The following is a 27,070-nucleotide window of genomic DNA, read 5'->3' as shown; positions in this document are numbered from 1 at the left end:
TCTGTTGAATTGGCAAGTTTAAAAGCAACCTGAACAACAAGTGAAATCGTGATTTGCTTTTAAAAATATTTCAAGATGATTTTTTTTTTAATATTAAGATTGTAACATGTTGGATCAACCTAGGCTTCACGGCTTAACTCGCAAATCTATGATCTGGATCATAAACTTTATTGGGTTTAAAAATTTTATTTTTTATTTAATAATATGATAACAAAAAAAATGCTTGAAAAAATTGAACACCAATCAAATACAAGGATGTTTATTTAAGACTATGATAACCTTATAAAACACAAACTAAAATAAATTATAACAGCCAATTTAAAATCAATAAAATATTGACTGATGAAATTTAAAGAAAAATATTTGAAAGATAGAATTTAAAAAAAGGAAAAATTATATTTTTTTAAAAAAGATTAAGGCGCACTTCACTATTCATATGATAGTGAAGCATTATAGTCTTTTTCAGTTGTTTTAACATGTAGTAGTAATTATTGTGATCTTTCTAAAGATTGCAATGATTTTTTTTTTTGTAATTTTAGAAATTACACTTTATTTATTAGGTTAATATAAAATTTAAATTTTGATAAAAACATAAATATAACAAAGATATTGTCCTATATTAATCCATCATTTCAAAAAATTTCAATTTTTATTTTCTCCTCTCTATCTCCACTAATAAAAAATCATAAATCAAAACAAAATTTTGATCGTTACTTGATTGGTATGGGTTTTTTATTTTTTTTCATAAATAACCCATAAATATACCGAACTTGTTTAACCTTATCTTTTTCTCTCTCTTTCAACTTTCAATTTCTCTCATGTAAAAAATAAAAACAAAAAAGAATTAAAGAGATAAATCCAATTTTCTCTCTCTTTTAAATTAGATTTATCTTTATGTCACATTTGTTATCATCGTTAAGTCCCACCATCATCATTCAGAATCAACCATTGAGTCATTAGCTTCATTTTTTATTATTATTCTTTTTATGTCCCTCTCTCAGCATTCAAAACCCACCACAAATCTTTAGTTTCTTCTTGTTTTTACATTTTATCTCTCGTCCTTTTCACTAATTTATTTTTTTTAGTTTTAATTTGTATATTATTACTACTTATTTCTGGTTGATACGCATACTAACTATAAGAGTAATGTGTTTAAATTTCAAGTTCTTTACTTGATTAAGTTTTAAAGGATTTGAAACATTTGGGTAAAGAAGATGGGGCTTTTTTTAGAGAGAACAATTGTAGTTTGAGATTGAGATTCAAGGCTCTTGTTTCATTCACCAGATTGTGTATTTTATTTTATTTTTTTGGTTTTATAAGACTGCTGTAATGTGGGTTTCTATATATTATGCATATTTTTTGTACGGTAGACCTTCTTTTCTCTACAATTCACTCATTTATTTATAGTCCACAATTTTTCTCATCTTTTTTAGTTACGTGGTCCCTAAGTAACTCAAATTTTTTTATCTTTTATTTCACTTTTTTTTTTTTGCACTTTAGTCTCATGTGTATTTTGCTCCCTATTTTGATTTTGCTTTTTTTAAAAAATAAATATAACTAAGTTAACATCAGTTTGATAAGAAAAGTAATAAAAATATATATATGAAATGAATGCAAATGCGTCAAAAATATATTTCTTTGAATTTAATTTTTTCAAAAAGATATCAATAAGAGAAAAATAATTGAAGATTACAAAAAAGACGTGTGAATGGCCTAAACGCATCAAAAACACATTGTTTTGAATTGTTTTTACTTGTTTTGGATTTTTGGAACATATTTTGAAAAAGAAAGTAAAAAATTAGGTTATGATAGTTGTCATCTCTTTACAATGCTTACATAATAAAATCTTATGAAAAAGGATTTTCATAGGCTTTATGTAATAAGCTTGTAAAGAAAAGATAGTTTATAAAAAAAAACTTTAAAAAACTGCAAAAGATGGTAAGAGAATTCTCTAAGAATTTTGAAATTTTGATAATTTAAAAGGTCACCTATATTAGGGTTCAGTAGTGACTTACTTGGCTATCAAGATGGTCGGATAAGATGGGAATCTTTTTGGTATGAGTTAAATTCTACTGCAAGATGACATTCTTGGTGTGGTTTGAATTCCATCAACTCATGGTTTGACTTTTAGATAACTTCTTGTGATTGTTTGAACTTCACAAACATAGGATCAACTTTTGAATAACCTTTTGTAATGTTTTGAACTCCACCGATACAGAATCATCTTCTAAATAAAACTTTGGTGATGGTATAAATTTCACAAACACATAATCATCTTTTGGACAAATTTCAAATGCTGGCTTAAAGTCCATCGATGTAGGTTAAGGCTTCCAGCACTGGTTTGAAATCCATGGACTTAGAGTCTACATCTTTGAAAGAATACAATGCTCGGTATGGGTTAAATCTTGATGCGAGACTAGATCTTTTAGTACAGGTTGAATTCTATCGCAAGATGGTCTTTCTAAAAGAATCAAACTCTTAGTGCTCCCTAATCATAAGGTTTAACCTTTTAATGCAAATTTGAGTTAGAATAAACTTTGTCGGATCTTAGTTAACTTGGATCATTTGGAGCTTTATTGGTTTTCCATTAGGGTTTTTACTTGTAAACTTCTAGAAAACATTGCACAAATGCTAGTATTTTAGGGTTAGATATCATATATGCATCCATATTTACTTAGTTCAAGTTTATTAGAGTCTTTCTATACTCAAATTTGTTGGAGTCTTACTAGACCCAATAATTATAATGAACCTCGTTGGGTTTAAATTTGTCAGAGCCTTACCAGGCTTAAAATTATAGAAACCTTACTGGACTTAAAACTTGTTGGTTGGGGCTTAATATTGCTAAAGATTTAACCTTTTGTTTTATAGAGTGATGAATTTGTTTTTTTCAAAATAGTAATTTTATAGAGTGACAAACTCAAAATGTCTCTTAAAATTATTATTTTATAAAGAACAAACTGGAAGTGTTTTTCTAAAAGCATAACATTTTAGAAAGTGACCAACCTGATGTGATTTTCTAACAAATTACTCATTTGAAAAGATATCAGCTTCAAATGATTCTAAAATTTTATCTTTTTATAAACCAATCATCTTAAAGTGATTTTTAAAAATTTACTCATTTTAAAGAGAGATCAACTCAAAGTGATTTTATAATTTTATCTTTTTATAGAGCAATCATCTTGAAGTGATTTTGAAAATTTAGTCACTTTCGAGAGTGATAAGCTTGAAAAAAAATTCAATGACACCTCTTGATGATAAGAGGGGGCACTAATTGTAGATTTTAAAGGCTCAATCTTTCTTTTTAATGTCATCTGCATGTTTAAAGATATATGGCTATGGAAGCATCAATAATCAATCATTGGCTTGCTTGAATTGTTTCAATCCCCTTAATGCTCATACGAGTTTGACACCTCATGTTCTTCATTATTGATTATTAGATGTGCATGATTTATCCATCATCTTATCACATATTAACTCTACTTGTCAATGCCTCTAAATGTATTATAAGGGTATTTCTTTTATCATTGCCTATTCTTTATGAAGATGTGCTTACTGCTCTAAACTTTTAAAGGAGTTCATCTACTCATTATTTGACTATAATTATTGCCATGGATTTTTTCAAACAGAAATGCCTCCAATTGATTTGGTTATGTTTATAGCAACCAAAATGCATACGTGAACCAACATTATCATCATTAATTATTTCTTCTACCACTCATAACTTGTAATGGAGTTCTTTATGTCATCATCTAGCAATTATCATTGCAAAAAGTCTCATTTGATTGAATTACCACCAATTAATCTAATTCTACTCATCTCTTCAACCATGAAAATGCATGTAGATATCACCATCATCATCAAATGTTTCTTTTATTGCTCATGACTTATAATGGAATCATTTATATTATTGTCATTGCAATAGATTTCTTCAAATAAAAGTGCCCCTTAACTAATTTAGCTATGATCATCTTTTTACAATGGATTTCAAAAGCATGCATATACCATCATCATCATTCTTGTCAAGAACTTTTTCAAATTCAGTCAGAATTTTGTTATAGAATATTTTTTCAAGAGTCATCTTTTTGTGTTTTAAAATTACTGCAAATTTTAATAACTGTGCTTATGTAAGTCTAATAATTGAAATGATATCATTGAGATGTAAGTTTGAAAGTATTTTCATCAAATAGACATTTAAATTTTTTTGATCAAAAGTCTAAAACATGTCATTCAAGTTTTATAAAGCAATTTTGGATTTTAGGTATACAACAAAATGGATATTGGTTGAGATTTCATAAATGCATGGTTATAAAAAAAATCAAATTTGGTTGTTTTTGATGAATGAATGACTTAAATTAATTATCTGACAAAAAGTGCTATTTTGGAACAAAAAGTTGGATTCCAAAATGATAGTTTTGACTTGTAAAAAGCATCTTACTTTATGTGGTATTGATCATGCTTATTTATTGATGGAAAACCATGATTTGATGTCATAAATAATGATATACAACACACAAATAGTCCATGATTTCTTATTAAGAAAACATTTTATTTTCTTTAGAGAAGTTAAAACTTAACAACACAAGTCAAATTGTTTTTGATTAAAAAAAACACTTTTAAAAGCATGTAATATAGGTTAAAGTTCATGTTTTATGAAAGAATAGGATATTAATAAGGCTCAAATAATGTTTAAGGGTTAAAAGACATAAGACCACTTGTTTTTTTAGAGATCTTGTAGGCTTGCCATCTTAATTTTATCATTAGAATGATTTATCTCACTTCAATGTCAATTCTCCCAAATGTATTTTTATTTTATCCTTGAAATTTTGTCTTTAATTTTGAACTTTACACCATTATGAGAGATTTTTTTTTGGAGAGCTTTTCAATTTTTATCTTGTTTATATTTGTATTTGATCATTTTCTAGCACTTTTTTTATAACACTTTTATCTCATTCACATTTTTCTATTTCTTTTTGCTTAGAGAATTTCTTCAATTTTCTAAAAGCTTCCAAAATATGCCCCCAATATAAGGAGTAATCCTGTCTGGATTATCATTCAAGAAATATTTAAGGCTCAAAGAGGGATAACAAAGAATACATTTTATATGTGAAGGATATACCAAAGATGATATTTCTTCATCTCAAAATCAAGCTTGCTCATATTGATAAATTATAGCCTTATCATCATTAATTAGGGAAACCATAAGGTTAACTTTAGAGAATGAGTGACGGGATGGGTGAAATTATTACCTAAATACGCATGGTTTATCATTATTTAAAACATCAAATCATCAGATCTTATTTTTGACATAATTATATTATTTGAAGTACAATTCTCACATTTGAGGTTTGTTAAGAGTGAAAAGGTTTTTTAAAACTTAAAAAGAGTTTAGAGTAAGATTTCACCTCTTTGGGATCTAAAAGGAAAGGATGAGTTAAACTCTACCTTTTATGGTTTATCGAGATTGGAAAAGAAGATTTTAGGACTAAAAAAAATAATTTCCCCTAGCATTCACATGACATGCTTTGAAATTTTACTAATTTTGAGAGTTTTTAGATGAATTTGTCATTTTATTTATCGAATTATAGATTAAAAAAATATCAAATATTACTTTCATAAATGTATCTCTTGATTTTGAAAACATATTTAATTAAAAGATGCAATGTAGTCCCAAAACATAAAAAATCAACAAATTTTTAAATATGTATGAAAAGGATAATATAACTGTATTTGCAAAGTTTAAGTACCAATTTTATAACAACCACGATTTCTTTGGGTCACTTCATCAAAAGTTAAAATACACCTCCTTACTTGTCATTTTAAGGAATTTACTACTTAATCCATTCATCACCAAGATCACATCAAGCCTGAGTTATCCTATTCAACAGTCCCAAAACCTCTTGTAAGTATGCTATATTTACTACTTTCTCTTCAAATGATATCCATCCATTCTGAATCATATTGTTAACAAGCTTCTTAAACCCTTGACAATAGTCAATGAAATGACCCATAACTTATATATGATATTCACATTTAGTATTTTTATTGTATCATTTATGAAAATATGGTTGGATGGGTTCAAATGGTTAATGTACTATCAAACAACCATTCATAAGATATTGGTAAATATAAATGAGATAAAAAAAAGATGTTCACGATATTTTCTTTTACAACTTGAACCTTGTGTGCTTTGAAAAATATGTTGTTCGAGCTAAAATAAGGATGGTGATGCTATTTGACTTTTAGGGCAGGTTATAGTATTTTATGGAATTGTTAAAGATGTTTGATAATGGAATTTTTTTTGATGATGTGACTAAGATTGTGGACCATGTTCGTGAATTAAATTGACCCACCGATTCATTTTAGTTGCCTTCTTTTCAACAATTACTAGCGGGTATCTTTATATATTAAAATTTTCCATCTTTTAGAGCTGGTTTGACTCTTTCAACTATAACCATCATATCTAAAAATTGTTTTGATGTATTATATTCTTTTTTTTCTTCTCATCTTAAAAACAATGTTTTCATGCCTTTAAGCCAACTTCTTATTTGTTTCCATCTTAAATAATTTTTCTAACATAACAACCAAGATATTGTACACCAACGAAGAGCCACCATTGTTAGCCAAATCAATTTTTTCACCAATGACACAATCTCTTCTCTATGAAAAAAAATTCTCAGACTTGAGTGTATAAATAAATACACTTTGTTACTCATGTAAGGGGTAATTAGAGCCAATTATAACATGTCATAAAAAAAGTTAAAAAGTAAGAAAACCTAGCCAAAGACCATAAAAGCTAGCCAAAGACTATAAAAGTCAGCCATAGATACCTAAAGCCACCTAAAGACCATGCAAAACCATTGAAATTCATGCCAAATACACACACCATAACTCTTATTTTATTTTTTTCTTTTAATTTGTATTTTTTTCTTTACACGCATATTAACTTAAACATCAAAGAGTTTCATTTTTTTCAAGTGACTAATTTTTTCAAGACTAGACCCATCAATCCAACCATGAAATTCTAATTTATGTGTGAAAACTTTTTATGACTTCGTTAAAATAAATTAAAAATAACATATTGTAGATAAATTAGGAGTTTTGGTAATTATAAATTTACGAATCTAATATGTATAGTTTTCAAAACTATAAAAATTTGAAAAATACTAAATGATTCTTGAAGTATTTAAAAATTTATGAAAAAACTTAAAAACACTTTCCACAATTCCCATCCTTATTCTCTCACAGAAGCCATGTCAAATAGAATTGATTTATTGTAAAAGACTATTCATTTGATAGAACCTATACGTGACAATTTGAAATAGCTCTTAATTGTAGTAAAGTAGTGCATTCACACTATATTACATAAAAGATTTTAATTTAATTTTTAATGTTATTTAAGAAGATATCAACATTATGAATGTGTTTTTTAATATTATAATTTTTTTAATAAAAAAATAAAAAAATAATGTGTATGCACAATAAAATAAATTGAAAAATATAATAAATAAAAAAATTAAAATAATAATTATTAATGTTAACTAAATACCAAAGCGAAAAATTGATTTTTCTTGTAAGAAGAAAAGGATAGAAGTACATTCATATATTTTACTTCACTATCTTTTTTATTTTATAATTGTTATTTTATTTATCCTAGTGGTCAATAATAGTCGCTAAATACATATGATTTTTATTTTTATAAATGCATCTTTCAAATATAATTTATCTAACTAAAATTTTAGAGGAAAGAAATTAAAAAATAAATTTCAATAATCTCTTTAAAGTATTATGAAATTATAGAAACAATTTAAAAAATTATTATTATTGAATAAACTAAACTAAACAATTTAAAAAGAGACAGGGTATTAATTAAAATTAAAATTAAAAATTAAAAAAAAGTCAGTCATAGATGAGGTAAGCAAGCCAAGCCCATGCCCATGCCCTTGATTTTGTTTCGTTTTTTGTATTTTTAAAAAGAAAAAATGTATGATGCATGATCTCCTCTAGCGTTTCTTTTTAGTGAACGATGTATTGTCTATTGTGCTACATGACGTTTCATCTTTCGTATAATTTTCTGAACACCTCTTAGTGATGAAAAATTTTGTTTGAAATTCTTTACCTCGAAAAACATATTTTTCAACTTGTTTTCCCAAAACAAAAAAACCTCAAAAACATTTTAGAAACCTCAATAAAGTTATATTCAACCCTAAAACATCCTCAAATGAGTTCAAATACTCAAAGTCAAATCGAATCAAAACAAAATTCATACGACCAAATCTATTTTTTTTCTAGCCTATTTAAGGGAAAAACTACCTCCATTAAATTCTTATCTCTACAATGAACCAATTCACTCCAAATTCACTATTGTTTTGGGTCGAAATGTGGCCGGTCGAACACTTTTTCTCTCATCTTTTTGTTTTTTGAAGTAAAGTCATTTTAATTTCATCTCCTTTTAATAACAACCAAAAATTCTATTTCATAAAATCAAAATTTAATTTAACATCAAAATATTTTATTACACATCAAATATTCAAAAAACATGCAAATAGAAATAAATCCCAAGACATAAAACCATATAGCATAACTTGAAAGGAAATAAATCTTAATGATGAGAGTAAAATTTTTAATCAATAATTCAACTATATAATGTATATAAATGAAAATAAGTTTTTTTACTCATGAAATATTCAAGAAAAATTAAATGAACATAAAAAAAATGTATACAATAGGTGCCCAACCCATATAACAGAGGTCTGACAAGATATCAAACTTAACACTTTTAGGTTTCAGTGACACGTTGAACCCAAATGTATTTGGATCTGACAGTTTAGCTACAAGCGGAGCCCAAATGCCTGTAGGTCTAGTAAGATGCCAGACCTAATCCCTTGGGTTCAACTGCGTATTGAGTTTAAGTACATATGAGTTTGTCAAGATGCCAGATTCAACACTATTTGATTCAATTATACGTTGAATCCAAATGCACATGGATTTAGTAAAATGCCAGACCCAACCTCCTTGGGTTTAACTATATGTTGAGCCCAAGTGCCTGTGGTTGCCAGACCTCTTAGGTTTAACTAGTACATGTAAATTTGGCAAGATGTCATAACAAACACCCCTGAGTTTAGTTATGTGTTGGGTCCAAGTACATGTAGGCCTGATAAAATACCTAACTCAATACCCTAGGATTTGGAATCATTTTAGGACTAAATAGATATGGAATTGATAGTTTTTACAAGCTCTATATTGAGTCACAAGGCTATTTTTACGATTTTAAGAATTTAGAATAGTTATTTCTCTATACTCCTGAATATATAAAAGTCTTTTAAGATCTTGTCATGTTCCAATTAACATTAATGTTGATATAATAGTTGTTTCCATTAACATTAATGTTGTGTAAGAGATATTTCTTCTCATCAAAGCTGTCCTTCACCTTTTTAACAAAACAACAAGGTTCAGAAAATATAAATATCTTCTAAATCACTTAGGTATATTATTCACATTTTCTATTCTTTTATCATACATTTTTAGAGCATTTATCATACAAAAAACCAAGAACATACACTCTGGTTCCTAGAATTTAATTTTTAGTTTTTTATTTATTACAATTTCTTATTAAAAAGTCATTGATTTAATTATAAAGGGTCTCTAAATCCCATAAAAAAAAATTGTTTTGCAGTAACTAATACTTTTACCACAAAGTATCTATTCCACCAATTCAAAAAGAGAGAATATTATCATATGATTATCCATTATCTAAACACTTAAAAAAAAACTTTATTCCTGAACATATTGGATTTAACATGCATTTGACCTGATTGTATACTCTGCGACAAGTTGTGCGAAAGATGATGACTTGTTTTCTAACAATCTTGTTGGAGAATCATATTCCATAACGAGCCCTGCAACATGCATGATCGCAGATAATAAAGAAAATTGAGCATCAATGTAATTTCTAGGGATTGTTACATCTCTAACGTTTCAACACGCACCGTGACTCAGAAGCAAAACCATGTCACTGTCAAGAACAGAAGTTATCCGATGTGCAATGGTTATAACTGTACAGTCAGAGAAGTGTTGCCTGAGGGTTTGCTGGATAAGATTATCGGTGGATGTGTCAACCGAAGCAGTAGCTTCATCAAGGACTAACACCTTACTTTTCTTGAGTAGCACACGCCCAAGACAAACTAGCTGCCTCTGACCCATACTCCAGTTCTCTCCGTTCTCGTTAACTACAACATCGGATGATCATTTGCAATGTATGTAAATTCCATGTCATTATCAGTTCAAGAAGCTATGCATGCAAATTATAGTGGTGGCTGGCAAGAAAGAAAAACCTGTGGAGTCTAGCTTTCTTTCTTTCTTCCTAACTTCGTCTCCAAGTTGGCACTTGTCAAGAGCCTAGAACCATAAAAAGAACTCAAGTTAGCATGCGTGTCATCCATCAATGACCAATCCTAGGAACATTGCAAATCAATTCAAAGGAAACACAAACTCATACTCACACTTGTATATTACTATATATTCTACACACACGCACCCCTCTTCTCTTATGGGCAAACATGATAGAAACAACACACCTCCCAGATCAGTTCATCAGTGTGCTCTTCAAGTGGGTCCAGATTACTTCGTATAGTCCCTTCAAACATGGTTGGATCCTGAGGAATAATGCTTAGTCTTGACCTTAAATCATGCAATCCAATCGATGAGATATCAAGTCCATCAATCATAATCTGACCAGCAGCAGGTTTGACAATACGAAAAAGAGTCTGTATGAGAGTTGATTTACCACTGCCTGTTCTCCCTACAATACCAGTTTTCTTTCCCCCTGGAAAGGTGCATGTAATACCGCGGAGCACAAGTGGCAGTTGTGGAGCATAACGGACCTGTCATACAGTATTTAATAAAAACACAAATAGCTATGAATTGGCGCAATCAATGGAAGAAACTAAAGTTACCTGCAGGTTGTTGATATCAACTTCACCATGGGATGGCCAAGAACGGCCTGGCCTGTTTGCTTCTACTACAAGAGGTGGCTCACTAGGAATAGACATGTATTGAATAATTCTCTCTACAGATATGATTTTGTTCTCACAATCACATAAATTCCATATCACTGAAGCTTGTAACATGTTTAGGTTGAGTCCATATGTCACAGCCAAGCCTGCAATGGCTTTAGAAATGGGAAAACAAAAGGAAAAGGGTGTGTTTTTGGCTTAGCACCTACATGTTGAAGAAAATAAAGAGTAGATATCAGACATGGACTACATACCTGGATCAATATTGCTTCGGAAGGAGACTAAGAAAGCCAAAGAGAAAGCAAAAGTAACAGAAGAGAACATATCCAGGCGGAAGCAAAGCCACTCCCTTGCACTCGCAATGTGAAATTTGGGCCGAGAATACGCATCTGTAACTTTCATATTTGTTTCTTGGAATCTTGATTGCTGATCGAAGCTCCTGATAGTTGTTGCTCCCGAAATTGTTTCAGAAAAATGTTGTATAACTGGAGCTTTGCATACTCCAACCAAACGTGAAAGCTCTCTTGCAGAAGATATGTAATATCTCTGCGTGCATTATGGAAATGCATTATATCTCCTCTTAGTCATAATTAATAAAACGGGGGTTACATCTAATTGCTAAGAATTACTTTAAAGTCATTTTCTATCTTCTGACTTCACTCATTTTTATCATAACTTATCTATGAAAAACAACTTCTGAACTATAACTCAATATCAAAATTTCATTTTCAAGTCATTCCAAACCAACTCTGACAATCACGAGGATTACCTGATACCAGATGCAGGCAGCAATCACAGGGATGAAAACGATAAAAACTTGCCATGCTACCTGTGACATCACTGCAATGATTCCTAGAAGCTGGATAACTGAGAAGGCAAGTGCACCAATTAGATATGGAATTCGAGTTTCAACTGCACTTTGATCCGTAGAAACCTATATGAGAGGAAAGACATCAATAAAGTGAAACTAATGAAATTGGTATCTTATTTTTGAAGAGATTGGATTTTAGAGCATCAGACCTACAGAAATTGCTTACTCTATTTATAATTCGTCCACTAGGGGTAGCATCGAAAAAGGACATGGGAGCACGAAATATGCACAGATGCATTTTATTGAAGAGTAGAGTTGCAGTTTTGTACCCTGCTGTTGCATGAAGCGTGGCTCTAGCTAAAATGCAAATCGAACTTCCAATAGCGAACAAGACATAGACGATTATTAATGTAGATCCACTGACAACAGGTTTAACATCCTTTGACACAGGAGCTGCCCATGCCATCCAGTAGTTGCTACTAATTTGAAGGACCTGAAAGAGAATCTGTGCCAATAATATAAAGGGCACAAGACCTCCTCCATATGCTGTTGTGATATAGTTCCAGTAAACAGGAAATCCAACACTACCTGTCTCTCTTTCTTCTTCTTGAATGATCTGTGCTTTTGGCTCAGGTACCTTATCTGATTTACCATTTTCATAATCGTTTTTTCCTTGTTTCTGCATAATTACATCAGTATCTGATGCCGGTCCTTTCTGCTTGGAATCAAGCACTGTTAAGGCTGCCTCGTGGGCACCTACTAGTTCCATAAAGTCAGATCCTAAACAGAGAATGTCATCATATTTACCCGCTTGTGCAATTTTTCCATCTTTCATTACCTAACCAGAAGGTACAACTTGAATCAAATAATGCACTAGATGAAATGATAAACCGACATGCAATGAAGAAAACAAATGCGTATTGCTCACCAAGATAAGATCAGCCGCAGGTAAGAATTCAACTTGATGAGTAACATAAATAACTGTTTTTGAACTCAAAAGACCAAGTAAAACTTCCTGTCGTCCAAAATTAAACAAATATAGTTTATGAGAAATGCATTTGTTAAAACTAGGCATGAAGAAAACTGCAAAATTAAATAAAGGGTGGTTCGATTAGTGATCTTTTCTGCAGGAATCGAAAGTGAAGGTCATCATATAAATGTTATCTATAAAGATGACATGTTTCACCTTAAATAAATGAGATCCTGTATGAGCATCCACAGCACTGAAAGGGTCATCAAATAGATAGATATCGGCGTCTTGGTACAGAGCCCGTGCTATCTGAATTCTCTGCTTCTGTCCACCGCTTAAGTTGATTCCCCTCTCACCAATAACTGTTTGATCACCAAATGACATAATTTCAAGGTCCTTCTTCAGGGAACATGCCTCCAGTATCCTTTCATATCTTTCTCTGTCCATCTCCTTACCAAACAATATGTTCTCTTCAATCTTGCCACTTTGTATCCAGGCAGACTGGGCAACATAGGCCTTCGTCCCACATAACTTGAGAGTCCCTGAGATCTTGTGCAGTTCCCCCAAAAGGCAGGAAAGTAAGCTTGACTTGCCTGAACCAACTGTTCCGCAAACAGCAACTCTCATGCCATGGAGCACTCTGACGTTAATATCCTTTAATGTTGCACTAGGTGAAGACAAATCCCAGGAGAAATTTCCATCAGCAATCTCAATTGCTGTATCAGAGCTTCCAATTGGTTGCTTCTCCAAAACATCAGACTGCAAGTCATCAAGACAAAGGAAAGAGGCAATTCGGTCAAGAGAAACCTTGGTCTGAACTGTCATAGAAAGTGTATCAGGAAGACTATAGATTGGCATTTGAAGGACCCTGAAAGTTGCAAGTGCAGATAAGATTTTCCCTGATTCAAGTGGGATGCCTATAAGCATACAAGCACCAAAAGTGGCCACAGCCACAAGAGTAGGAGCGAGCCAGAAGACAGACATGACCATTGCCGAATTATAAACATATTTCTTCAACCATCCTGTCTCTACGTCTCTGAGTTCAAGAATCTTAGACAGAAACTTCATTTCCCACCCCTGAAGCTTAAGAATTCTCATATTCCTTAAAATCTCTGTGGTTGCCCTCATTCTTTTATCTTTTGAGTCCATTAACTTGTCTTGAAACGTTTCTTGTAATCTACCCAGAGGATAGTTTATCAGCATGATAACTATTGTTGCGACGAAAGCAGCAACTGATGCAAGCCCCAAATTTTGGTATAGTATCAGTAAGGCCAAACCAACTTGCAATAGGATCAACCATGGATCGTGCATGTACCAACTAAACTCACCAATTCTGTCTGCATCAACAGTCATGATATTGACGATTTCACCACTAGTTTGGCCCTGCTTTGACTGATTGGAGAGGGTCAAACCTTTGTTGTAAATCAGTGTGGTTGTTACCGCACGGTGTCTTAATCCTATTTGTTGCAACCTAAAGAACCAGTGCCTCTGTGAGATGCACTCTACAAGCTTCGCAACGAAAAAGGTTGAAGCTAAAATATATCCCTGATTTTTGTATTCTCCTCGTCCATCAAGGCATTGAACAAAAGCTTCGATAAGGTATGGACCAACATAGGAAGCTGAGGTGTATAGTATTGCCAACAAAGCTGTCCATAGAATTTCCTTCCAAGCTGACAAGAACAATGCCTTGGCGAGCTTGAAAGGGGTAACTCTATTAGCAGCGCCATTATGTGACTCGAGCTTATTTCTAAAAGCTGGGAATCCTCTAAACACACTATCAAGACTGTCTAGTTGAGGAACATCCTCAAGGTCCAAAGTCTTCTTATTGCCAAAAGCAATTAGAGAATTCATCCAGGAGAAGGTAAGAATACTGAAAGGACCAGCATTTGCATAAGTCGTCACAGCATCACCCCCCCTTGACTTATTTGATTCCAAAGTAGGAGTATTACTTGTGTCGCTAGAAATATCAACATTCAACAAGGGTTGCTCGAGAAGGCTATCCTGAGTCTCATGTCTCAAGAACCCAACATAACAAAGAAACAAAGCAGTGAACACAGAGACTATATCAGATACTAAATACCGTACCTCTGAGGACTCATGTTTGTGATAAAAAAGAAAATCTACAACAAGACAATAACAAGAAATTGAGAAATAAAAAACCCACCAAACTCTCAATAAAAATGAGAACCTTTTCTCACCTGAATTAAGGGTATACAAATAGACAGAAAGTGCACCCCAAGAGAGTGTTCTAAGCACTGAATCAGAAAGGTTCACTAGTTTAACATCAGACCATCCATTTTTATACCAATAAAAGTAGCTCAGCAAACACAAGGAAAGATTAAACACTGAAACACCTAAACAACATAAAAGAGTCTGCTTAGAACACAGAAACCTCTGGTTGTTCCTAAACCTCTCTCCAGAACCCTCACCACCATCACCCCTCATGAGTTTCTTCCACACATATGAGACGACTAAGGCAAGTAACAAAACTAGGTGGAATGAACCAGAAAACCCACGCAGGAAAATGGGATTAAGGAGAAAACTAGCACCTGAATACATTAAAGAGGATGAGTTTGAAAGACTGGAAAAGAGACCAAGCTTTGTTGAATCAAAGAGGTGCATGTTTTGTTCGTTGACTGAAAGACAGCATTTCCTAATTCATGTGATGAAAAAGTTTAACGTATCAATTGCAGTATTGATTTTGTCCTTGAGAAAAATTAATTAGGTCTTAAAATTCCCATACTATTCAATACTCTCTTATATATATATAAGGGGAAAGCACGTATGGTTAATTATTTAATTCAAAATTTAAAATCATACGATTACAAGAAAACTTTTTTCAATAGAACTCAGTATTTCTATTATTATTTATCTAGATACAAAGTATTATAAATTAAAATAGTGTAATGATAAAACTGTTATTATCATATAAAGTTGCAAGATAATAATGAAGTTATTTTTTCACTAGGATACATCTAGTATTAAAAAGATAATTTGAGAAAACATGGTCAATTTAAGTTTTGGTAGGGCTACATGAAGACACTTGATACTAGTACTAGCAAGCCCTAAGTGTTGAGCCAGACTCGCACGTCATGTGGGGACATATGGTGTTGGGGATGCCTTGTCTATATATTGGGTCAGGCCTACATGCATGGTTGCAGACCCTGGCGAGACCCAAGGCTTATGGATCCAGCACCAAGACCTTTTTCTCTTGGGTTCTCGTTAAGATCAAGGATCCAAGGTTCATGGTTCCTGTATCCGGATCCAATTCTTTTAAGTTTTGCGTCTAGACCCAGTGCTCTTGGATTCGGTGTCAGGATCCAAAACTAATAGATATTGCGTCAAGATCTAATTTTCTTGAGTCCTTTGTCAAGAATCAAGGCTATTGGGTGCTCTTGAATCCGGCGTTAGGGCTCAAGTCTAATGGGTCCTGCATCAAGACTCAAGACCCAAGGTTATTGGATGTTAGATTTCTAAATATAATTATTTTTCTTATAAATATTATTATTTTTATTATAGTTGAAAGTATTAATATCAAACACATTATAATTTGTGCTCTAAATATTATTAGTAAAATTATAATAAAAATAATAATATTTATACCCCAAATAATAGTATTTTTGATATTAATACTTTGAATTATAATAAAAATTATAATATTTCAAACACAAATAATATTATTTTTAATATTAATACTTTCAATTATAATAAAAATAAAAAGATTTGTACCGCAAATAATAATATTTATACTGCAAATGATACTATTTTTAATATTAATACTTTCAATGATAATAAAAATAATAATCTTTGTACCACAAATAATAATATTTTTTATATTAATATTTTGAACTATAATAGAAACATTAACATTTATAATACAAATAATATTATTTTTAATATTAATACCTTCAATTATAATAAAAATAATAATATTTATAACACAAATAATAATAATACTATTTTTTAATTTTTAATTTTATCCTTCAAATCAATTATATGGTTTTTTTTAGTGGTAATAATATTTTATTTCAAATTTATTAATAACAATAATGATAATAAGAATAATAATTTATACTTTTACCATTCAAATGGGTTATGCATCAGGACCAAAGATAATGAATGTTGCATTATAACTTAATTGTCTTGGGTCCTGCGTCAGGACCTAATTGTCTTGAGTTCGATATCATGACCCAATTCTATTGAGTCCTTTATCAAGGGCTAAGATTTTTTAGTCTTAGATTTCTAAATATAATTATTAATTTTTTAAATATAATTATTTTTATTATAATTAAAAATATTAATATGAAAAGTAGTATCATTTATATAATAAATACTATTATTTTTTATTATAAGTAATAGTATTAATATTAAAAATATTATTATTTATGTTATAAATATTATTATATTATAAATTTTTATGATATGTTTTGTAAAAATAAAAAGACGGTCCTGCATAGTGCCGGCACCTACCTAGTATTTTCTATATCGATAAGGAGCATTTAAAAATAATAAATTTTATATATATATATATATATATATTCAACCATAATAATAAGGATGGGAAATGGGGGCTGAAAATTACAGGGAAGCATTTGTAAAATCAAAAGGCCTTTCAACGCCGTAGCAAGTGGCTGTAAGAGAATGGGTGGGTGATTATCGGAATTCAAATTATCCGTTTCTGGTCCTAGTTTCCGGGCAGCGACAACAAATGTAGGATTTTCTAAGCTCGTGTTTGACCTTTTGATCTTTCTTTTTTGGATTCAATCTAAAAGCTGAGGTGAGGATAGGATGATGGAAGATATTCTCGACCCAGCGATCACTCCAGGTATGACTGCCAAATCCACTGATTGATGATTCGTCCTCTCTAACAAGTCCTAGTTAAGAATTGCACATGGTTTTTTAATATAAAAATAATATTAAATTTACTATTTAATATTAGTCAATTTTATTTGGGGCTTTTTTAATATCTCTTTAATTTTTAAAAATTAATTCAAGCAATCTTTTTTCTAAATAGTAATTAAAGGCATTTTGGATGTAATTGGGGGTTTCTGTTATATTTTCAAATATCTGGCCAGTTCTTACAACTTTAAAACGCATTAACAAGGTTATTGTAATTAGTTTTACCCTATGTCTTTAAAATGTATTAATTTTATTTAGGATTAAACTTATAACAATGTGACAATTATCTCTATCAAACAAGATTGAGATTCTAGACATTGGCAAACTATATAGTAAAAGCAATAGGTTGTGCAACATCCATCCTATTCTATTGGTGGATTGATTTAATTATTTGCAACATAAATTAAATTAAATTAGAATATATGATATTCCAAGTTGAATTTGATTTGTGCATGGCAAACTTTGAATTTCATGAATGGATAATATTTTCGTTTCTTTTTTAAATGTTAGAGGTGGCGAGGGAGAATCAAGTTAATGGTCTTGTAATTGCTCTATTTAAACAGTCATAATTAGATTATAAAATGATCAAAACTAATGACCTTTGCAAATTAGAATGATCTCATGTAAAATAGGAACTTGTTATATTTATAATGTATTAATAATCACTTACTTCTTATATAATTCAAACTTATAAAATTATTACATATTTTTTTTAGTTATTTTATTATTAACAACATTTTCAATAACAATTTTAATTTAACATCATTTAATTACTTTTTATATTCAACATCAATTTTTAACTAGTAGCAACTAAAAATATTTTTTAAAAAAACTTATTTTTTTCAAAAAATAACCATAAAAGCTAGCATAATCCCAGAAACACAATGGAATGACATTTGAAGAGAAGGCAGCCTTCCTTTTATGCCAAGCTCAAAGAAGTGAAACACACAATGCTGTCAAATCTGGTCCAGTGTGTGGAACCAGTTTTTTGCTGTCATTATTGAAATTATCTGCAAGGAAACCATCCCAAATCCATATGTGGTCTGTTGGGGAGAAGGGGCTAGAACAATTTTACATGATGATCTAAAATGAGTGAATGAAAATTGAGGTTTTTATTGCCATATCTTACTTGGTTTTTTATATATTTACTTAGCCTTTCTTTTCTTTGAAAGCTTGGATGAGCTATTACCAATAAAAATTCAGAGGCATTTCAGCCAAGTATACTCTTAAATTCAAGGTGGCAGAAAAGTCTACACCAAAAATTGATTTAACTCAAGCCAGAATACATGCAAGCCTTTGCTGTAAGCAGAGTAAAGCTCACAATTCACAAACTACAACAACGTCAATATATATATATATATATATATATATATATATATATATATATATATATAATGTCATCAGAAGCAAAACTTCTTGCGTGAAATACACTAACTATAACTGTCTTGGTTACCAAAACTACAGTTCCTGATAGGACACGATTCAGATGGTCGTGATGATGCCTCAGTTGTCATCGTCATCGAGAAAACATAAACACCTGATCATTCATTTCAGCAGCAGCCATATCATTTAGTTCAGTTAAATTTCTCAAAACCGGTATCTGACCTGACTCTGTACTCTGCAACAAGTTGTGCAAATGACGAAGATTTGTTCTCTAACAATCTTGCTGGAGAATCATATTCCTCAATGAGCCCTGCAACATGATAGCAAATGCTTTAGAAACTTTACCATCACCAGAACTTCTACCTGCTGTTACATCATGTTTCCTTACTCACCATTACTCAAAAGCAAAACCATGTCACTATCAAGAACAGAAGTTATCCGATGTGCGATGGTTATAACAGTACAATCGGAGAAGTGCTGCCTTAAAGTTTGCTGAATTAGATTATCGGTAGACGTGTCAACTGAGGCAGTAGCTTCATCAAGGACCAACACCTTACTTTTCTTCAGTAGCACACGCCCAAGACATACTAGCTGCCTCTGACCCATACTCCAGTTCTCTCCATTCTCGATCACTGCAGCACCACATGACCATTTCCAATGTAAGTAAATGTCATTTTCAACTTTAAGAAGATATGCTCAAAGATTGAACAGCAGTGACTAGTGAGAAATACACACCTGTGGAGTCTAACTTCCTTTCCTTCTTTCTAACTTCATCTCCTAGTTGGCACTTATCCAGAGCCTAGAACCATTAAGAACTCAAGTGAGCATGTGTGGCATCCTTCAATTACCATTTCTAAAAGCATTGCATATCGATTCTAAGAACACACATATGCATACATGTGTAAATAATTATGTTTACCTCCCAAATCTGTTCATCCGCGTACTCTTCAAGGGGGTCCAGATTGCTTCGTACAGTCCCTTCAAACATGGTTGGATCCTGAGGAATAATGCTTAGTCTTGACCTCAAGTCATGCAGTCCAATCAATAAGATATCAATACCATCAATCATAATGCGACCAGCAGCAGGTTCAACAATACGGAAAAGAGTCTGTATGAGAGTCGATTTGCCACTGCCTGTCCTCCCTACAATACCAGTTTTCATACCTCCTGGGAAAGTGCAAGTGAGACCACGCAGAACAAGTGGCATATGTGGGGCATACCGGACCTGCATAACACCTCAATCATTAGTAACAATTAGCACATAGCAATTGGAGAAATCATTGGAGAAAAGCAGCTAAAATTACCTGCAGATTATTAATTTCAACTTCACCATGTGATGGCCAAGAACGGTTTGGCCTGTTTGCTTCTATTATGAGAGGAGGCTCACTAGGAATGGACATGTACTGAAGAATTCTCTCTACTGATATGATTTTGTTCTCACAATTGCATAAATTCCATATTACCCAAGCTTGTAACATGTTCAGGTTGAGCCCATATGTCACTGCTAAGCCCGCAATGGCTTTAGAAAAAGAAAGGAAAAGGGAGAAGGTTTATTTCAGGTTTAGCAATTAATTGTCAATTCTCGGAAGGGAAAAAAAAAACGATATACAAGAAATGAACTACATACCTGGATCAATTCCCTTTGGGAAAGAGACTAAGAAAACCAAAGAGAAAGCAAACGTAATAGAAGAGAACATATCAAGGCGGAAGCAAAGCCATTCCATTGCAGCAGCAGCATGAAATTTGGGCCGAGAATATGCATCTGTTACTATCATATTTGTTTCTTGGAATCTTGATTGTTGATCAAAGCTCCTGATAGTTGCTGCACCTGAAATTGTTTCAGAAAAATGTTGGATAACTGGAGCTTTGCATACCCCAACCAACCTTGAAAGTTCTCTTGCTGAAGGTATATAATATCGCTGCATGAATTATGAAACATGTTAGAAACCCTCTGTTCCTGAATGTTAAACAACAAAGATGTGAAGCAGTGGCTGCATCTACTTTGCATGCCGTTGAACTTTATCTTATAAAATTTCATTTCCGTTCAAAATCATGGGAGATAGAAAAAAGCCAATTAAGAGATGATAAACGCACAAATGGTGTGCACTGAGGTAGAACTTGATACATGTAAAGAGTCTGGAGACATCACCTGATACCAGATGCAGGCAGCAATGACAGGGATGAAAACGATAAAAACTTGCCAAGCCACCTGAGACATAACTGCAATGATTCCCAGAAGTTGAATAGATGAGAAGGCAAGTGCTCCAACTTGATATGGAATTTGTGTTTCAACCGCACTTTGATCAGTAGAAGCCTGTACGAGAAGAAATAGCACATAAAGTGAAACCAGTGAACTTGGTATCTTTCTTTTGAGTCAATTTTTATCAGCAAATTAAAGAGCCTGATGAGACATACAGAAATTACATACTCTGTTTAGGATTCTTCCACTAGGAGTTGAGTCGAAAAAGGACATAGGGGCACGAAAAATGCACAGATGCATTTTATTAAAGAGCAGAGTTGCAGTTTTGTACCCTGCTGTTACAAGAAGTGTAGCTCTAGCGAGGATGCAAAATGAACTTCCAATAGCCAGACATACATAGACCATTATTAGAGTATATCCACTGACAACAGGTTTCATATCCTTTGACACAGGAGTTGCCCATGCCATCCAATAATTGCTACCAATTTGAAGGATCTGAAAGAGAATCTGTGCCAATAATATGAAGGGCACAAGAGCTCCACCATATGCTGTTGTGATAAACTTCCAGTAGATAGGAAACCCAACACTACCTTTCTCTCTCTCTTCTTCTTGAATGAGCTGTGCTTTTGGCCCAGCTACCACATCTTTACCATTTTGAGAATCCTTATTTCCTTCTTTTTGCAAAATCCTATCCCCGCTACTGTTTTCCTTCCCGGCACTTTTATTTTCAGAAGCCGATTCTGCTTGTTTGGAATCAAATGCTGATAAAGCTGCCTTGTGTGCACCAACAAGTTCCATGAAATCAGATCCTGAATTGAGAATGTCATCATATTTTCCAGCTTGTGTGATCCTTCCATCTTTCATGACCTAACCGGAAGGCACAAGTTGAATCAAATATTCCACAGGCGAAATGATAATCCAGATACAATGAAGAAAAGAAATGTACATACTCACCAAAATTAGATCAGCAGCAGGTAAGAACTCGACTTGATGAGTAACGTAAATAACAGTTTTCGAATTCAAAAGCCCAAGCAAAGCTTCCTGTTAGGCAAAATTAAGCAAATATATTCTAAGAGAAATTGATACAAGAGAGGAAAAAAGAGGGCAACAATCAAAATGCAAAACAGAACAATGGGTGGTTTAACTAGTTGGATTAGTAATTTTTATTTCCCACAGAAACTACAAACAAAAGTTAACAGACACTACAAACAATTGTGTTAAGAAAGATGAGAAATTTCACCTTAAATAAATGAGATCCTGTATGAGCATCTACAGCACTGAAAGGGTCATCGAAAAGATAGATATCAGCGTCTTGGTACAGAGCCCGTGCTATCTGAATTCTTTGCTTCTGTCCACCGCTTAAGTTGATTCCCCTCTCACCAATAACTGTTTGATCACCAAATGACAGAATTTCAAGGTCCTTCTTCAGGGAACATGCCTCCAGTACCCTTTCGTATCTCTCTCTGTCCATATCCTTGCCAAACAATATGTTCTCTTCAATCTTGCCACTCTGTATCCAAGGTGACTGGGCAACGTAGGCTTTTGTCCCACATATCTTGAGAGTCCCTGAGATCTGGGGTACTTCACCCAAAATGCAGGAAAGTAAGCTTGACTTGCCTGAACCAACTGTTCCGCAAACAGCAACTCTCATGCCATGGAACACTTGGAAGTCTATATTTTTCAATGTTGCACTAGGCGAAGAAACGTCCCAAGAGAAATTCCCATCGACGATCTCAACTGCCGTATCAGAACTACCCATTGGAAGCTTCTCTAACACATCATTCTTCAAGTCATCAAGACTAATGAAAGATGCAATTCTGTCCAGGGAAACCTTGGTCTGAACTATCATGGAAACCGTATCAGGAAGATTATAGATTGGCTCTTGAAGAATCCTGAATGTTGCAAGTGCAGATAAGATCTTCCCTGATTCAAGAGGGGTTCCAATAAGCATACAAGTACCAAAAGTGGCCACAGCCACCAAACTAGGAGCCCCCCAGAAGACAAAACTGATCATTGCTGAATTATAAACATATTTCTTCAACCATCCTGTCTCTACTTGCCTAAGATCAAGAATCTTAGACAAAAACTTCATTTCCCACCCCTGCAACTTGAGAATCCTCATATTCCTTAAAATCTCAGTGGTAGCCTTCATTCTTTTATCTTTTGATTCCATTAACTTGTCTTGAAAATGCTCTTGCAATCTCCCCAGTGGATAGTTTAACAACATGACAACTATTGTTGCAACAAAAGTAGAAACTGTTGCAAGCCCCAGATTTTTGTACAGTATCAGCAAGGCCAAACCAACTTGCAAGATGACCAACCACGGATCATGCATGTACCAACTAAAATCACTAATTCTCTCTGCATCAACCGTCATGATGTTGATGATTTCCCCACTAGTCTGGCCCTGCTTTGACTGACTGGAAAGGGTTAAAGCCTTGTTGTAAATCATCGTGGTTGCTACAGCACGGAGCCTAATTCCAATTTGCTGCAACCTAAAGAACCAGTGCCTCTGTGAGAGGCACTCTACAACCTTGGCAACAAAAAAGGTCGAAGCTAAGATATATCCCTGATTTTTGTATTCTCCTCGCCCATCAAGGCATTGAACAAAAGAATCAATAAGGTAAGGACCAACATAAGAAGCTGAGGTGTATATTATTGCCAACAAAGCTGTCAATAGAATTTCTTTCCAAGCAGACAAGAGCAATGCCTTGAGGAGCTTGAAAGCCGTAACTCTACTAGCAGCACCACTATCTGACTCAAGCTTATTTTTAAAAACTGAGAATGCTCCAACTACACTATCAACACTATGAAGTTGAGGAACATCTTCAAGGTCTAGAGTTTTCTTATTGCCAAAAGCAATAAGAGAACCCATCCAAGAGAAGGTAAGAATACTGAAAAGACCAGCATTTGCATAAGGGGTCAAACTATCACCTCCTCTGGACTTACTTGACTCTAAACCATTAATTGAACTAGAATCACCATTCAAAAGGGGTTGTTCAAGAAGAGTATCTTGACACTCATTTCTCGAAAACCCCACATAACAGAGAAAAAAGGCAGTGAAAACAGAGACTAAATCAGATACTAAATACTGTATCTCAAAGGACCCATGTCTGTGATAAACAAGAAAATCTACAACAAGACAATAACAAGAAATTGAGAAAAAAAGAGCCCACCAGGCTCTCAACCAAAAAGGGAACTTTGTTTCACCTGAATTGAAGAATTGGGTGTGAAGATAAACTGAAAGTGCAGCCCAAGAGAGTGCAGTAAGCACAAAATCTAAAAGGGTCACTAGTTTATCATCAGACCAACCATTTGTATACCAATAGAAGTAGCTGACTAAAGACAGGACAAGATTAAGCGATGAAACACCTAAAGAACAGAAGAGAGTCTGTTTGTAGAAAAAAAACCTCTTGTTATTGCTAAACCTCTCTTTAGAACCTTGATCACCATCAACCACCCTGAGCTTTTTAAACACAAAGGAGACAAACAGAGCAAGTAACAAAACAAAGTGCAATGAAGCAGCAAAGCCACGTAGGAAAATGGGTTTAAGGAGAAAATAAGTAGCTGAATCCATTAAGCTGGAAGATGAATTTAACAGATTGGTCAGGAGAGCAGTAGCAGTGTTTGTCGAATCAAAGAGATGCATCGTTTTGAGATTTTTTCGTTTTTTTTTTTTTTTTTTTTTTGAGAGAGAGAGGTGTTTTAGTGTTTTGAGAGGTTTTTGGTGCTTCGCTCGCCAATAAACAAAAGGGGAGAGGAAGACCCCTTTTTTCTTGTTGTTTTGGCTAGTGGGGAAATCCGTGGCTGCAAATCTATATATAGATTGAAAAGGAGTTTAGTGGGAGAGAGAACGAAAGAGAGAATTGCAAACGTGGTGAGCAAGACTTAGAAGTCGGAGTCGGAGAAGGAAGAGACAGAAAATGTTGGCGGCTTTTACTAGGAAGGAAGAGCGTTACCTTGGAGATGTTTAACTTTCTGATTATTATTACTATTTATTTATGAATTTATCGTTGCTCACAATGAATTGATCAGGTCATGTTCATGTAAAACATTAACACCAAGTTTAGTAATGTTATGATTACGTACCGAGGATGACGAAGATCATGAAGATGTTAAACTCTAATCTCAGCCCTCCATTTGATTTCACTCCTTTGCAATTTTCACTCTCCCCGCCAGCCATTGCAATGCATCACCACCGCCTCTTCACCCTCGACAGTACCTCCTCCCATCAACATTTGCCATTTTTTTCCTTTAAGTTTTGGAAAAAAAAAAAAAACCAGGGAGAGCATTGAGATATTTTATGGTGTATGAGAAATAATTAGTGGTATTTTATTAGTTATTTTTTAAATTTTACTTAAAAAAAATAAATGAGTGTCTTTTTTTATTGGTTATCTTTTTTTTTTATTGGTAATGGATTTTACTTTCTTTTCTCTCTCTTGTATTTATTTTTTTATAAAATAAATACCACAAAATAATTAATATAATGTTACTAGTTATTTCATGTTTATCTACAAGCAATTTATGATAGTATTTAAAACCACAATTTAAACTTGATGAATTAAGAGAACTCTCTCGCTTGGGTCTCTCCTTGGGTCTCGTAAGGAGAGAATGAACATAGAGTCCGCAGATACCTTGGCTGGGGTGAGATCGCTTCCCACAAAACCACCTGATATAGTGAATGGATTTGGATCTTCATCAAGACAAGGGAGAGTCTCTTTCAGAGATAAGGTGCTAGGTAATCAAACTTCTCCGCCTATGAGAGAAAGGGTTAATCTGATTACCAACAATTATCCGTATTGAGCATGATAATGGGAATCGTTTATTACTAAAGATCTATATTGATGATTCAGTCTTTCAAGAGTTATGCTACCCTTGGTATGACTATGTGATCATTAAACTTCTTGGTAAGAACATTGGTTACTATCAGTTAAGAATGAGATTGAAAGGGGTCTAGAAATTGAACGAAGGTTTTGAGCTTATAGACATTGGCAATGGTTTTTTCATAGTCAAATTTGATCTTGCAGATGACAGAGCGAAAGTAATTAATGCAGGGCTTTGGATTCTTTTTTACCATTACCTTGCAGTACGTAATTGGTCACCAGAGTTTGTATCTTCCACATAAAAAATCAATAGAGCAATGGTATGGGTAAGGATTCCAAACCTTAATCTTGTGTTTTATAATGAGAGTTTTCTCATGGCCATGGCTTCGGCTATAGGCAAACCTATTAAAGTTGACATGTATAAACTAAATGTTGAACGAGGGTGTTTTGCTCGTATTTGCATTGAAATTGATCTTGATCAACTCGTATTGGGAAAATTATGGATCAAAGATAATTGGTATAAGATGGAGTATGAGGGTTTACATTTAATTTGCAGCAGTTGTGGCTGTTATGGGCATTTAGGGAGGGATTGCAAAGGTTTGTCATCATACAGTGTGTCAACCGAGGGGATGGTGGTTGATGAGCTTAGGGCAACGACAGCTAGAGGAGATATGAATAGTAGTAACAACTCCATAGTTCAGGTTGTGCATCCAGGTATTGAAAGCAAAATTGACGGTGATTGGCTAACAGTTACCAAAGCTAGGAAACCAAAAAACAGTAAAGAGCGAAATTAAAGGTGTATTAGGGTAATAAATATAATAAATTTACGGTATTAAAGGGGGTTAATGAGGATATTTTTGTTGCATCATAACAACATGGGTTACAAGGAAAAAAAGATGTGGGCCTGACTATTCCTAATACAGGCCTGAATTTTATGACTCAGCATAAAAAATGTGTAAGACGAGATGAGCC

The 27,070-nt window shown here is 33.1% G+C and overlaps 2 protein-coding genes across 3 annotated transcripts; both read right to left on the bottom strand.

Annotated features, from left to right (window-relative positions):
- Positions 1–9,652: 9,652 nt before the first annotated feature.
- Positions 9,653–15,507, bottom strand: LOC133699339 (ABC transporter C family member 3-like). Of its 2 annotated transcripts, XM_062122573.1 has the most exons (10): positions 13,010–15,507; positions 12,752–12,838; positions 12,050–12,661; positions 11,782–11,946; positions 11,267–11,558; positions 10,953–11,167; positions 10,575–10,880; positions 10,332–10,395; positions 9,987–10,226; positions 9,653–9,896 (listed from the first exon to the last, which is right to left on the bottom strand). In XM_062122573.1, the coding sequence occupies exons 1-10, from the start codon at positions 15,413–15,415 to the stop codon at positions 9,793–9,795; spliced, it is 4,491 nt and encodes a 1,496-aa protein (XP_061978557.1). In that variant the 5' UTR covers positions 15,416–15,507; the 3' UTR covers positions 9,653–9,792. The 2 variants fall into 2 exon arrangements, 1 of the variants encoding a protein (XP_061978557.1); XR_009843276.1 differs by lacking the exon at positions 9,653–9,896 and having other exon boundaries at positions 10,169–10,226; positions 10,535–10,880.
- A 3,370-nt stretch (positions 15,508–18,877) lies between these two features.
- Positions 18,878–25,250, bottom strand: LOC133689689 (ABC transporter C family member 3-like). The gene is made up of 10 exons (XM_062109677.1): positions 22,516–25,250; positions 22,230–22,316; positions 21,504–22,142; positions 21,225–21,389; positions 20,703–20,994; positions 20,380–20,594; positions 19,995–20,300; positions 19,811–19,874; positions 19,468–19,707; positions 18,878–19,385 (listed from the first exon to the last, which is right to left on the bottom strand). Exons 1-10 carry the CDS (start codon positions 24,922–24,924, stop codon positions 19,267–19,269), a joined length of 4,536 nt encoding a protein of 1,511 aa, XP_061965661.1. The 5' UTR covers positions 24,925–25,250; the 3' UTR covers positions 18,878–19,266.
- Positions 25,251–27,070: the final 1,820 nt, after the last annotated feature.

Source organism: Populus nigra, chromosome 1, assembly GCF_951802175.1.
Source record: "Populus nigra chromosome 1, ddPopNigr1.1, whole genome shotgun sequence".
Taxonomy (NCBI): Eukaryota; Viridiplantae; Streptophyta; class Magnoliopsida; order Malpighiales; family Salicaceae; genus Populus; species Populus nigra.
The sequence above is the reverse complement of the archived record's forward strand: the minus strand, read 5'-3'. Positions and strand labels throughout refer to the sequence as shown.

What these genes read in the sequence shown, in the direction of transcription:
- LOC133689689 (XM_062109677.1), bottom strand. Translation starts at nt 24,924, where the DNA reads ATGCATCTCTTTGATTCGACAAACACTGCTACTGCTCTCCTGACCAAT. An exon ending in CTGCTGCTGATCTAATTTTG is followed by an intron (nt 22,143 to 22,229) that starts GTGAGTATGTAC and finishes CCTTCCGGTTAG; the next exon opens with GTCATGAAAGATGGAAGGAT. An exon ending in GTGGAAGAATCCTAAACAGA is followed by an intron (nt 21,390 to 21,503) that starts GTATGTAATTTC and finishes CTTCTCGTACAG; the next exon opens with GCTTCTACTGATCAAAGTGC.
- LOC133699339 (XM_062122573.1), bottom strand. Translation starts at nt 15,415, where the DNA reads ATGCACCTCTTTGATTCAACAAAGCTTGGTCTCTTTTCCAGTCTTTCA. An exon ending in CTGCGGCTGATCTTATCTTG is followed by an intron (nt 12,662 to 12,751) that starts GTGAGCAATACG and finishes CCTTCTGGTTAG; the next exon opens with GTAATGAAAGATGGAAAAAT. An exon ending in GTGGACGAATTATAAATAGA is followed by an intron (nt 11,947 to 12,049) that starts GTAAGCAATTTC and finishes CCTCTCATATAG; the next exon opens with GTTTCTACGGATCAAAGTGC.